This window comes from Rhipicephalus microplus, chromosome X, assembly GCF_043290135.1.
Source record: "Rhipicephalus microplus isolate Deutch F79 chromosome X, USDA_Rmic, whole genome shotgun sequence".
NCBI lineage: Eukaryota > Metazoa > Arthropoda > Arachnida > Ixodida > Ixodidae > Rhipicephalus > Rhipicephalus microplus.
Window position 1 is genome coordinate 282,539,149 of NC_134710.1, and position 14,249 is coordinate 282,553,397.

At 42.3% G+C, this 14,249-nt stretch overlaps 1 protein-coding gene across 1 annotated transcript; it reads right to left on the reverse strand.

Moving 5' to 3' along the window:
- Positions 1-11,434: 11,434 nt before the first annotated feature.
- LOC119162192 (adrenocorticotropic hormone receptor) lies at positions 11,435-13,921 on the reverse strand. The gene has a single exon (XM_037414661.2). The coding sequence runs from the start codon at positions 13,919-13,921 to the stop codon at positions 12,830-12,832; it is 1,092 nt and encodes a 363-aa protein (XP_037270558.1). The 3' UTR covers positions 11,435-12,829.
- Between the last annotated feature and the right edge of the window lie 328 nt (positions 13,922-14,249).

Here is a 14,249-nt window from a genome sequence, read left to right on the forward strand (position 1 = left end):
CCACACAAGGTTAGTACAGGGCAAAAAACAGTGCGAGCACAATTGTTTGTTCAAGACTCCTAATAGGTCTCTATAGAGCAACTGACTTGCAGCACAAAACCTAATGGTCATACATAGTCTAATAAAAATACGTATCATACAGAACGAAATGGCTGAAAGCACAAACAACTCCATAAACACAGCAAAATATTGGCTAACAATATTTGTTGAGGTAAAAGGAGCGAAGAAGTAATTCAATGTATTAAACAATACAGCAATTAAGGTTATGCCATGCAAAATCACCCAGTGATTTTTTGGCTATCACAAATATGGCAGAAAAAGTTTTCACGTTTCTTGAAGTTGGAAACTCGTCCTGGTCGTTTAATTCCGTTGCCAAACATTTTGCTCCCTTGTTACGAGAGTTTGTTGTACGGCGCCGACTGGGCTAAAAGTCGACAAACAACAATTTTTTTCTAAAGTTATTTAGAAATGCACTCAATAAATCACATTTCCAGCAAGGTAAATAAGTGATCCCACTAAAAATATTGACTTACTTTTGTATATAATTCTTTGAGTGCCTTTCTCGCGAGAAATCTTGAGTAATGTTGCCAGGTTTGGAATTTTTTTGGTAACATGGCAAATTCCAAGAACACAAATAAATTACGTTCTCGTGACTTCTTGACATGCTACAAATTAAAAATAATTTACGCACTGAAGTTTAGCAGATAGTCTCGAAAAATTCTGAATTTCACTTTTTTGGGAAAAGCTCCGTCTTCAGCATCAAAAAGCTTGCCTTAGTGGCCGGTTGAAAAACATGCACAACATTTCATTTTGAAGCTTTATGTACTACCTCAATATAGGTGAAGTTACTAAAGGATCTTTTTAACTTCAGAAGTACTTTTTTTGAAATTATGTATCTCCACAAGCTTTAACCCTACTTAACTCAAGCGGCATGAAGCACTCGCAAGGGCAATCTTCAATATATTTCCACAGACTTGGGGTACACACAGCAAGCTTGATGCGAGCAACTGAAATTGGAAAGGGGCTATCATCTGCATTCCATTGCCAAGAGAGGTTCACTACAATGAATGTCGCTAGAGTTTGGAGACCAGTAGCGTAGCAAAAAGATATTTTTCGCGTTGTGGTAATGTGTGAAGGAAAGGCGACTTCGGTCATACTTTATGTACATTCTTGTGTGTTTGTATGTGTGCATGTAGGTATGCACATGCAGAACTAAGAAAATCACAGCATATCTACGAAGTGAATAATGATGTGTGGGGCGAGGCTTCGGAGGGTTTTATCTATACCATGAATCCATCTGTCTGTCACTTCATGCTAGCACCTTCTGCTGAGTCATCGATAAACCACGCGGTCCCAAACCGGTCCCAGTAGAAGGAAAATTCAAGACTTTAGGATAAAAAATTGGCCCCGTATCTGCATGTAATCTGCAAATGTCGTCGAAAGACAATAGTCTTGCGTGTGGAGCGAGTAAACAAGATATTTATTTGTTCTGCGCAAGAAAATCGATTAATGGTATTCTGCAAGCGCTGCGCTAGAGTGCCTCGAGCGTGCAGCGGAGGCGAACGAGCGCATCAAGTCACATAACACGTGACACATAAGCGCCATCTGGCAGTTCTCTTAGAAAACAAACCACGTGGCTCTGAGACGAGTGTGCGCGCCCATCTCAGATGTGATAAGGTGTAGAACGAAAGGTGGCGGTTAGGTGCCACCACCGTTTAGTTTTAGCAATGCTTTGGAAACACTCGCCTTTCCGTGCAAGCATTGTATGGTCAGCGCAGCGTGATAAGCGCTACGGTCCTTAAAATTACTTATGTGTGCCTTTTCTAATAAAACGCACACATGCAGAATGTATACGTGTTGCTATGGTTCCCCAGGCATTCGCAATAATTGCTTTTTAATCGACAATTGCACAAGTATGAACGCTGAATCTCGAGCAACGTAGGTGGGCGCTGCGGATGGGGTCGGCCGTTTCAAATACCTGATGCCAATAAGAGTGGACAAACAGACAAATGTACAGACATACAGACCAAAATTTTTGCGCCGAAGGTCCCCACGCAAGACTATCGTATTTAAAAATACCTCCACTATGCTGGGGGAGATTTAAGCAGCTCCTCCTGCCTTCTTGGCTACTCCACTGGTGATGACTCCCAGATGAGCCATCAAGCCATTAAAAAGTATACACTACACAATTATTCCTTACGCACAACATAAACGAGACTATCGCCTTGGCTACCAGTTCTCAATGGATTACTTTTTTTTGCTTCTGTATTCATATGACAGGCTTTGGGTCTCAGGGCGCAGGGTGCTCTCCTGAAACCCGGAAAAATAAGAAACGCTGGTTTTACGATAGCAATTATCAGTGTATTACATCAATACTACTAGGATGCTATAAGACACATGTACTGAATATAACTAAATATTTTTAGTAAGCCTATAAAACACACCTACTGCATTTGCAGAACTCCTTAGGAAAGCAGGATGTCTGAATTTATATCTATGAAGCAGCATGGCTCACCTGGAAGTCAACACACTGAAACCAGTCGTGGTATCACCCCTCCATTGGCAATGCAATGCAGATGATAGCCCTATTACTATTTCAATTACTCTGTAGAGAGCACTATATTCGCTCTCTGTATTCCAGGTCAGTTGGATTCTGCTGAATATTGCCCTTGCGAGTGTGTCATGTCGCTTGACTTACATAGGCGAAAAGCTGGTGCAGATACATATTTAAAAACTATTCTGCGAATTTAAAAATAACACCCTCTAGTAATTCCACCTATACTTAGCTTGTCCATAAAGCTTTTAAATGAAATTTGGCGCATATTTATAGCCCGACCATTCAGGAAAGTTTTTGATGCTAAATGCCGAGCTTTTTTTAAACAAAGTGACAGTCACAATTTTTTCAGGGTATCTGCTGTACCATCAGGGCCTAAGTTATTTTTAATTTGTAGCATGTTGACAGGCCACCAGCACATACTTTGTTTGTGTCCTTGTAACTTATCATCTTCCCGGAAAAAAACCTAAATGTGGCAACTTTATTCAATATTGCTCGTGTGAAAAGCCCTCAAAGAATTAATATACGTAATTAAGTCAATATTTTCAAGTTAGATACCTTCATTGCCTTGCCGAAAATGTCTTTTAGCAAGTACATTCGAAAAATTTATTTTGAAAAAAATTGTTGTTTGACCCCTTTCACCTTACTTTGCGCCAAAGAATAGGCTCTCATAAATAGAGAGGAAAATTTTTGGCAACAAAAATAAATGATCAGGACGAGTTTTGCACTTCGAGAAATATGTGGAAGTTTTATGAGCCATATTCGTGATGGTCGGAAAAATGTTGGATGATTTGGCATGGAATGACTCATTGGAGATAAAATCAACAGATCATTCCAGAAATGTGTCAAATATTCTTAATAATTAAGGAAAAGAGGCACTTGCATGCTACAATCGGCGTTTTCTTCCTGTGGCAGAAGGCATCTTAAGATAGGTGCAAACAATAATTGCGGCAGTAATTATAGACATTAACACAGTTATCCAATAAACCAGTCGTAATGGCCGGTTGTATCAAATGGGCAAATTGAACCCCTTCCTACAAATAGTCCGTAGCAAGTTTAAAATTTAGAAAATGTGGCCATTTGCAATCACCGCAGAGCGGTACATTCTGCTCAATTTACCTAGAGAAGCTGAAACTGACGCACCAAAGAGTGCATCTACAATTCACTTCAACAATGCTCTCGATGGCGACACTGTTTCTCTTGCATTGGGGGAGAAGATGAAGTGAAAGTCGATAAGTGTGCACAAAGCAAAGTGTCTTAATTGACGGTTGATAACGGCTAGAAAAAAAGTGTTGTCATTGACGGAATTTTCCAAATCAATGGTGGATGTGCTGGCTGGTGCATCGGTTTTTGTTTCGACAGCTAAATCAGGCAGATTGCATCACTCCACGGTGACTATCAGTGGCTGTTTTTCCAAAATTTCAAAGTGGCATTGGACTTTTTATAGAAAGGTCTTGAATTTCGCCATTTGACTCGACGAGCTACTACCACTGGTCAAAAGTAATTGTCTTAATTGCTGTATATACTGCCGCACTTATTGTTTGTGCCTATCTGAAAATTCCTTTTGTCACAGAAAAGGCAATGCCGCAACTAGCACGCAAGTACCTCCTTTCTCTAATTTTTAAAGAATATTTGACACATTTCTTGGAACCCCCTGTATTTCATAACATAAAGGAAATGCGAGGTAAAAACAAACAATGATGCACGAGCAAGATGAAATACCGAGCTCATAAAGAGACAGCCCATTGGCCAGGAATGTTTTTCTGAGGGGGGGCACATGTTGATGGCCATGAAAAATGACTTTCTTCATTACTTATTCATTAGAACAACCCACAACATGTGAATTTGGGGGGGGGGGAGGACAAACTCATGGGGCACCCCTCTGGCTACAGGCTTCCACTGAGCACACTTCTTTCCAATACAGCAGATGTCACACAAGCAGAATAAAACTTGTCATTATTAACAGAGGTAAACAGAGGTCTGCAAAAAAGAAAGTCTTTAGCTCAAGTGAACACACTCAGAGGAATGTTTTGCTGTGTTAGTAAAATATGTAGCAAGAAACCCTATGAAGAGCTGTAGAAAAATATAGAAACAATGCATCAACCTGAGAGCCCATGTCAAGTAACAAATTTATACAGTCAAAAAGGCCAGCAAGTCTAGTGTCACATGAATACTTACAAAAGCTGCACTCATATTTCCAATTGACGTTATGAACTTCCAGGCAGAGGCCTTGCCTTGCAGCAGGAAAGCTGCTCCTCGTCACAAATTAAAGTTCTTAATTGTTATAAAAGTTGGCAATGATGGGTCTGATCTTACTAGTTGAAAAGTGGCCGAATCATGCACTCTCAAAATCAAGCTGTAGTTGCTGACTTTTTATACGATCTCCTTCATGGCACCACCACTTCTCCCACCGAAGTAATGTTACAGTACGAACAAAAATTTGGACGCCCTAGTGAGTGCTCTTTTGAATTTTTGTGCTCTAGCTGACTAGTTTGGTATGCTGTCAAACAAAGTAAAAATGTGCCAGCGATGTTTAAAAAACTGTTGCTACGTCGACAGCACTAAACGTTTGCACTCACTACGGCTTGAGGTTGCCAGCGTAAAATTCAACGCATAAATTACAACTGCGGGTCTTGAAGGTCACCTCTTGAAGGCTATGTTTTGAGTGTGTGCTGTCAAAAGCAAAGTTCAAACTGGATAATGACAACAAAGCGAACACCATCTACATCTTGCAGGTTTGCTTCATATTCACTAACGTGGAAGAACATTAACAATGAGTATGAAATTTTGAATTTAGTGCTATAGCCTCATGCAACGAAGATATGGGTGTGCTTATGAGCGGCTTCATCACCTGTCACTCTTCCATGCTGCTGGATTGAACGCTAAACCATTCAGAATTGGCAGTGGAGATTGCAGCGAAAATGATGGCGCTTAATAATTTGCTGGTGATACGGTGACACAAATTCCCGCAGTATCAGGTCACCAAGGTGCTTGTGAAATGAACAGTCATAGCAGCGCTGGCATGAGAAGTGACAGCTGACCCAAAAACAATAGAAGCAGCAAATGGAAGAGAATAAATGGTGAGTCTGACATTGTAACTGCTGTGTAATGACCTCTTGACATGCTTGTCTAACACGATGTCAAACCTTTTTCATAAGTAATGTGAGTCACCTGCACACTACGGTCTGTGGGATGTGGGTATGACCCACGTGTGATACACTGCCTATGTTAACTCAGGAACAGCAAGAATGCACTTTGAAAATTTCTGAGTAAGCTTTGAGGAGACAGTACTACAGTACATCTGTTGCCAATAATAGCAGCTTCACAACGAGTGAAAACTTTCAATGAAAAGATACAGTGAATATCAGTTGCAGCTGCATTTGAACCTTGGAATTCCAGGTGGTGTACATAGCCACACTAGTGGTTGTAAATGCTCCAGAAAATACTAATCAGGCATCGTATTGAAGCAATGTCGAGTGTGTTTGCAAAGTTGCCTATCCTTGTTTAAAACAAAACAAGAAATATGTACCCATATATGAATTAACAAGCTACAAAGAAGCGTTGTTTTACCTGGCAGAAATCATGATATCCGCATCGTGGCACCATGGCATGCACTGTATTTTGATAAATCTGAAGTCTGGGCTCTTAAAAGTACAGATGCTAGTGCAGGCATAATATTGTACCATCAGCTACTCCTCAGGGATCAGTGCGACTGACATATCTGGTAAGCCCTTGATATGCAGAGTTTGCACAAAAAAGATATATCAACTTAGTAACAATTGACTTAAGGAGTAAACAAAATGCAGCCAAGACAGCTTGCCATTGAATCTTATGACGTAAACTCGATCACCACAAATCATGATATTCAATGTATTGCATTTGGATTAAGTCCAAGAGAATATTTAAAAACAAGACTTTTTAAAGGTATTTTTGTGTCGTCTGCTGCATTGTGAGTAATAATTTTATCCCAGGAATAACACTAGCAGAACTTTAAAAACCAGTATGTTATACAGAGTGGGTTAAGTCAAATATATGCAACAAAATATAAAATTAAGTGTATATGGGTTTCAAAAACATCTTGGCAATAATAACCTGAGCCAATTACTTGCCCTGTAATATTTCAGTTCTCTCTGAAAAGAATAAGAGCTTTTCAATTCAGTATACAAATGTTGGCACTATCGCAACCCATCATGTAAACCATTTTACTATTTATAAAGCTAGTAATGACCAAAGCACACAGACTTGAGAGTGTGCAAAAAAGGCATACCTTTTGTGAATGTAAGAGCTTCTGCTGAAATAAACTGTAAGGTTTGTTTTCCATTGAAAAAAAATAGTTCATTGTGTTTTGGTCACAATATTAAGGTATCAACTCTGTTTCCAAGTGAAAAATGAATTGGTTCTATTTCATTAACAACATTAAGGTATCAACTCTGTTCCTTTTAAGGTGGAAGTGACATCAAAGATATTAAGTAGCTCTCTCCCTGCAAACTTCAAACAGAACTGAAGAAAAAGAACACAACGTTTCAATGCAGCTTCACCTTAAAAGAATCAACTACCTTCATGATAAGTGCCCCGCTGTGGTTTAAATGTTTTTTTCACTTTCACAATCTTTGACTAGCAGTCTTTAGGTTGAGACAACACCAGCCATATAATGTGCAGAGGCTTTATTAAATGTCATTAGTTAGCAGTGGCTTCGTAATTTTTTTTCATCTGTGTGTCTAAACTTTGCTGCGCACTCAACAGTGGGTAGCACCGCATTGTCACTTTAATAGCAAGCATTGTCACTTTATTACGACTGTATTGGTTCATGACATATACATATCCTTTTTTCCTGATTTCAATAGATCCTTTTCTTAATTGTGGTGTTCTTGCCACTCCCAAACCTTATCACATAGGTAATAAATTCTTGCATGTATTGATGTCACTTACCAGTGTTGCATAAGCACACTGTTTGAACTGTCAGAAGATAGCTGAATGTGGTTCAATGCACCCTCGTACAGATTGGATCTCTCGTTTACTCGTGCAGGCTAGTACTAGATAGCAAACGATTAAAGTAAGCACGGAAGAAATTTATATGTTGTCTAAATGTCCCTCATGCCTGTGCAGCTAGTACTCACCACAAGGACGCATTGCTTCAAGGTATAAACACGGGCAAGCACAGAGTCCAGCAACAACATCAGAAAGTTTTTATCTCTTGAAATAAAGAGCGATTTGATGACTTTTTTGACAGTAACCAATGAAGGTTATTATAAATGTGTTATTTACCATAGTTCCTTATTAGGGCCACGAAATATGCACAAAAACCCACAATTTTCCAACTTTTTGACCAGCTATAAAAATTATTTCGCGCTGTACAAATATCGATTACTCTTTGCCTAGAGAAAAAAACTCTGATAATCAGCTAATACGAACTTTCATATTTCACTAAATGTTATCTCTCTATGAAAAAGAAATTCGTAATAAGGACCATGTTCTTCATGTACTGAAAATTCTACGATTGTTCTACACAGAAAATTTTGTACTAACCGAATCGGAAATTAACAAATTTTTAAAAATATTTTTCAGGGTTTTACATCCCGAAATCACGATATCGTTATGAAGGACGCCGTCGTGGAGGGACCCGGAAATTTTTACCATGTTGACATCTTTATAGTGCACTGGGATTGCACAATGCACGGGACTCTACCACTACTCGTCCATCACAATGCGACTACCATGGTCGGCATCGAACACGTGGCCTTCGGCTCAGCAGCCGACCACGGTAACCACTAGACCACCATGGCAGACGAAGCACATATTCTTTTTATTATTTTAGAACACGTTTTACGAGTCGTAGTTTCTAGCTTTTGGGAAGAATCCACACGTTGTTTTAGATTTCTTCATCTAAAAGGTCTCTCTTGTTTTCCACACCTCGGTGCTACCTGCCACCAGCCACATATTATTAGACAACGGGGAGGAGATGAACTTCGGCTCGACGAGGAAACACGCCGATAGGCTGCAGCGTGCCAAGATTTCACGGTATATATTGTCTAGTTTTCGGTGCACCGGCGTACCGGCACCGTAAACAGAAATTCACCTAACGCCGCCAGCATAAAGGGAGACGCACACATTACACGGCTGCACTACGGTGCTGACAAGTCCGAACACTGTCGACATAGAGTAATACAACTGCTGTAGACAAGTAATCAGTGAAAATGTCACGCTCGAAAAGTAAACACGACCAACACAATCAATCTGTGATTTCTGTAAATGATGAATTTTCTGCTCTCAGTACGTACTTCGTTTCAGAAAAAGCATGCATGATACAAGCCGCGTGAAAACGACATTGATAAAGGGGCACTGCGTTTATGGCCACGACTTTACTCGAAGAGGCCTAATCTACTACATGACACAGATAATTAGTGGCACGAGCTGTAACCCAAACGGCAAGTAAATGCGAAGGATGGCTCTCACCTCCACGATGCAGACCAGACAAAAAAGCAGCGCCAGCCGGGTCCCGATCCGTGTATGCGTCCTGGCATTTGGGGAGGGCACAAACTAGAGTAGTTACTGCCGACGGATGAGTGACGATGGCAGTACGCCCGCCGTGGTCGACTGATTCCTCTTCACGCGATGCCCGCCTAAACCGCCATTTGGGAACAAATACAGTTTCGTGGAACAAAAGAAGTGCAGAACACGTCATGGCGATGCATGCGATGGTGGTATGGGACGGCCATATTACTATAAATTTCTGCAGATCATCCGTATTGCAAATGATTACTTTCGTCTAATTTATTGTTGACTGTGGAGACACTTGTTTTTTGCACTATTCAGCGAAACATTATTGGAAACCTGTGCTCTGATCGTAATATTCGCGATGTGGTGAAGTCTGTGATTCTTAAACGTGTGCTGTATCCTTGATGTTGGTGAAAAGGCGGAGTGTGTTTATTTCCTCGACACAATGTACGTATTTCTGTCCGTAAATACGTGCAGTTTTTTGCAGTGTAGGTCTCATTATTATTGTGCCAAAACACGAGAAAAACGAGCCTTTAAGTATACACTTCTTCCCCTTATTCATAACGAGGGCCTCGTTCTGGCAGACTTGGTGCCTTTAGGTTGTATACGCGGGACTATTGGTCAGCTGCCAGCTCGTAATAAGTTCGCGCCCTACATGACGCCACACATGCTCATAAAGAGTGTGCCACACTCGCCGCCATGGCTACTGGTGGCACTGACTGACACTTCCACGTTGAAATTCACATATATACCCAATAAAGTGCCTGGAGAGATAGCCGCCATGGTAGCTCAGTGGGAGAGACACGAACGCGTTGTTCGAAGGGCTCAGGTTTGGTGGCGGCCCACGGCAAATTACCTTTTCAGCCTCTTTTGTTTCTTCACATTCCCATTACAATTCAGTCTAATAATTTCCCGTATATACTTTCCCTGGCATTATTGTCAGTTATAACTGAATAATATTGTGTCAAAACACCAAAAAACGAGCCCTAGCTTATACACTTCTTTCCCATATATATATATATATATATATATATATATATATATATATATATATATATATATCAATTGTGGGTTTTGTCGGCAGCCCGTATAGCAATGTGCACTTCGAGTTTTCTTTGTTTCATCCACTGTCTGTTAAGTGGCGATACCACTGCTGTATGGTTGGTGATTAAGAGGGTGTGCATGCGTGCTTGAGCGCGCGCACGCATGCGCAATCCACACAATATCCTAATGGACAAGAGGTTAACTACAGGCAAGCGCCTCCTAATAACAGATGTTGTACAATGGCGTTATATGATTGTAGAAAATGACTCATCATTGAGGCACACTCTTCATCAACGAAATGTTTCATCAATTGGTGATACGCTCCCTGTTTGACATCGCATGCTAAAACGGCGTTCCCATGTCTGATGCTTCTGCCTGATGTTCATTGGGCTAGTAGGCCCTGTTGCGTTGATTTCATCATCTTGTAAACATAATCGCGGCTAGCGGATAAGGTCACTCAAGCTCTTGCCAGTCTGTCAGTACATGTTGTACGTCGGTATGGGTCACTGTGTGTTAGTACATATATGATGTTCTTTTAAATTCGAAGAAATTTAAATGAACTTCGCTGACTTTGAGCGTATTTATATATCTATCTATTTATCTATCTTTCTATCTATCTATCTATCTACCTATCTGTCTATCTGTTTATCTCTCTATTTATCTATCTGTCTTGCCACGTAGGAATTTTAGCCCTCCTAGCCATCTCAATAATGGAATTCATACCAAAATTGGTATAGCATAACATGATTGTATGGCGAGCGTAATTCACTCGTGAGAACATGAAAATATAGATATGTATGTGAGTAATGTCATAATTTACATTTCATGGTCTTGCTGCTCTTGCAGTGGTTTCGTTCACGTGACATTTTGCAAAACTGGTATGGTATCACAAGACAGCATGGAGAACATAGGTGACACATCCCAACGTGCAAATCATGATATGCATGTCATGGTTTTCATGTTATCACTTCTCATGTCTACACGCCACGCTCATGATGCGCTCGCGGTCGTTTCGCTAGCTTAATATATACCAAATATGGTGTGACGTGACGTCAATGGATGACAAAGGGATATGACTTGTGCAAGCAGATATTCATGAAATGAGTGTCACGCAAAAATATGACAACATACCACGCTCGAGATGTGCTCGCGGCCCCTTTGCTAGCCTCACCAAAACTTGTATCATGACAAGCGTATCTTGTAAAACATGACTACATGCTACACTCATAGCACGCTCGCAGCAGTTTTGTCTGCTCCACTATACGAGTTTTGGTATCACGTTACGCTAATAAATGGCGAAGGTAAATGACATATTCAAACATAATAATCATGGCATTGAAGTCATGCACGACATAATTTACGTCCGCCTCGTAATGTTGTGCTGATTTTAAAGCGACGTATCAACCTTTAAAGGGGCATATCAACCTAAAATTGTTTCTCACAGTACGTGGGATCTGCCTGTTCTTTTTTTATTAGTTGCCTTTTTTTTTCAAAAGAAATATGTGCAGAACGAGTGTTCAAACCTGTCCCGTGCTGCAGAAACGACAGCAGGAGAACTGCAGAAACGACAGTGGAAGAATAGAAAAAACAAGCTGTTTACAGGCTGGTGGGGGGAATTGAGAATGCGTACGTTTTATGGTTCTGGCAATATTTATCGATGTTAAAATCAACCAAAATTTAAGGAGCCATATGACGTCTCGGACTGCTGAAGGCCCTTACAAACTTTCTAAAGACAAACCGCCTGCAAATAGGATTACACGGGGCGTATCAATTTCATCTAGTGGGTTAAATAAACCAGCACGTCTTAGTTGCGCTCCTAACTCGAAGCACGTCCGTGCGTCCTTTCGTTTACCTTCATCGCTCAAGCCTTCTAGTCCTCATATGTCGTGTGCGATTTCTAACATTCTCGTAATATTTCTTCCACTTCACTCAGCACTTAAACTTACCTGGTGTTGTTTAACACAGTCAATAAACTCTTTCTTCACAACTTTCATGTCGAGATTCAAACCCCTACTTACTTCGATGCTTAAGTTTTAACTCCAGATATTCCCAGCAAAATGACACTCGATACTAAACATCCAAAAGGTTAGAACACTGGCGTAACCTGAGGGTAGGGTGGTCTCAAGGGTTCAGACACCCTCCCCGCCCGGCCAATATTTCGACAATTTGTATGTATACATATACACACGCTACAAGCACAAACATACATAAAACGCGGTCGGACCACCCCGTTGCACCCCTCCCCAAACGGCAAAAAAATGTTTCGATTTACGCTTGGTGGAAGCAAGGGAATTCGTCTTTCAAAACACACAACCGCAACAACCAGCAGTAGTCTCTTTTGTGCAGATTGCATGGAATTCCACTTCCAATGTGTTCATGCACAGCTACATTTTTTCCGTTATCTCGCATATATCCGTATTTCTTTCATTAAGTTAATGCGTGGAATTTGTGGAATGTGAGTTCCTTTTTTTTTTTGAACCCATATTTTTTCGAGGTCTCGGGCAGTCGTTTGTTGAACCTATGTCACAAAGCTTGTTCGAGTCTATTGTTATTCTCGGCTTTCATCTGCACCGTTAATGCTGCACCGTGAATAAAAGGTCCACTGCTTCGCAAAGTACTCTATAGTCGCGAATAGCTAAGGGATCATCAGTATTACCGCTTGACACACACCACATTAGAAAAACGGTAGAAGGAAGCTCCACCGACGAAGTCGCCACGGGTCCAGTGCGAGCACCGTCATGCTCTTGAGCAACGACATATCTCCGGTCTGGGTTTGGCCACAATGAATGAGTCCCTGCGCAGCTGAATCAAACGAAGGCTGGATGTTAGCGTGTCCGTCTTCGTAACGAGAAGAGAGCGCCGCCGCACGTTCTGGGTCCTGCGGGAATGGCAGCGAAGCATGTTCTGCAAAGCCTCTTTGACCTCGAACATGCGCGCTGCGTAAATGAACGGGTCTATGAGGCCTTTAGAGATGATGAGAGCATTGGTGAAAATGCCGAGAGTCATGCGCGTGGACATGGGCAGATCGTAGATCGGAAAAGCGCAGTCAGTACAGGTGAGGACGATGAAGGCTACAGCTGGCATCCAGCCGGCGAGGTACGTGCCCAATATCCAGAGCGTCGTACAGGCAGCCTTGACATTCCGGTTCAGCTGGCGAGCCGATGGAAAACTGACTAAGCCCGCCCGGTGGCGTCGTATGACAAAAAAGATGTGTGAGTAAATGAATGTCATGACGACCAGTGGCGACGAAAAAAGAGCGAGCAGCGTGAGGCTGAAGGCGCGACCCCGCACGAAGTCCACCTGGACACACCCGGGGGACTGGAGCCCCTGGCCGGGAACCGAGGCGAAGTAGACGAAGAACACTATCACGGGTAATGCCCACAGTACGGCGATGGACAGCTCCGAAGAGCGCCGCGTGACCATGGCGGCGTAGTGTAGGGGCCGCAGGATTCCCACGTAATGATTAACAGCCAGGGCGAGAAGATGGAATGCTGATGCCAACAGTCCTGACAAACGAAATACCTCGACGACGAGCACTATGCAGCGCTCCTGGGAACCCAGCGAGATGCCGTACACAGGCAGGTAGCTGTTGAGGATCAGTCCAGTGGCCAGCAGTAGGGCTGAGTAGGCGTCGGCAAATGTCAGAGACAGGCTGAAGCATAGCGTCGGGGATACAGGACGCCGTAGCCAGCGTAACGAGACTAGAACACCTGCATTGAAAAGGAATGCCAGCGAGCAGCCGACCAGGAGCACTGGCACAGCGAACGTGTACACGGCGCGCTGGTCCTCGCCCAACGATCTGCGCGAGTCCGAGCTGTTGCTTTCCATAGCTTGGCCAAAAGTGATCGTTTGGTCGGAGCTCCGTGAACCAAGTCGCCAATGTGAGCGCGCGGCGGCGCTCGCGTCTTCAAACCGTGACGTCGGGGCTTGCGCGCCGACGCCCGCCGTGGGCTCGGTGGTGACCGGCTCCTCGCGTCCGCTACGCTTTCTCACCCTCACCCTTTCGCGCAACAGATTTCTCACGAAGACCGCTGCCTTGACACTTGCTTCAATGTATTTTGAAAGTGAGGTCTATACAGACCGATTCGCCAGTTAGCAGTGATTTTTGTAGCCCGTTATAGCAATGTCATACTATGTTACCTGCGCTCAACTCAAA

What these genes read in the sequence shown, in the direction of transcription:
- LOC119162192 (XM_037414661.2), bottom strand. Translation starts at nt 13,921, where the DNA reads ATGGAAAGCAACAGCTCGGACTCGCGCAGATCGTTGGGCGAGGACCAG.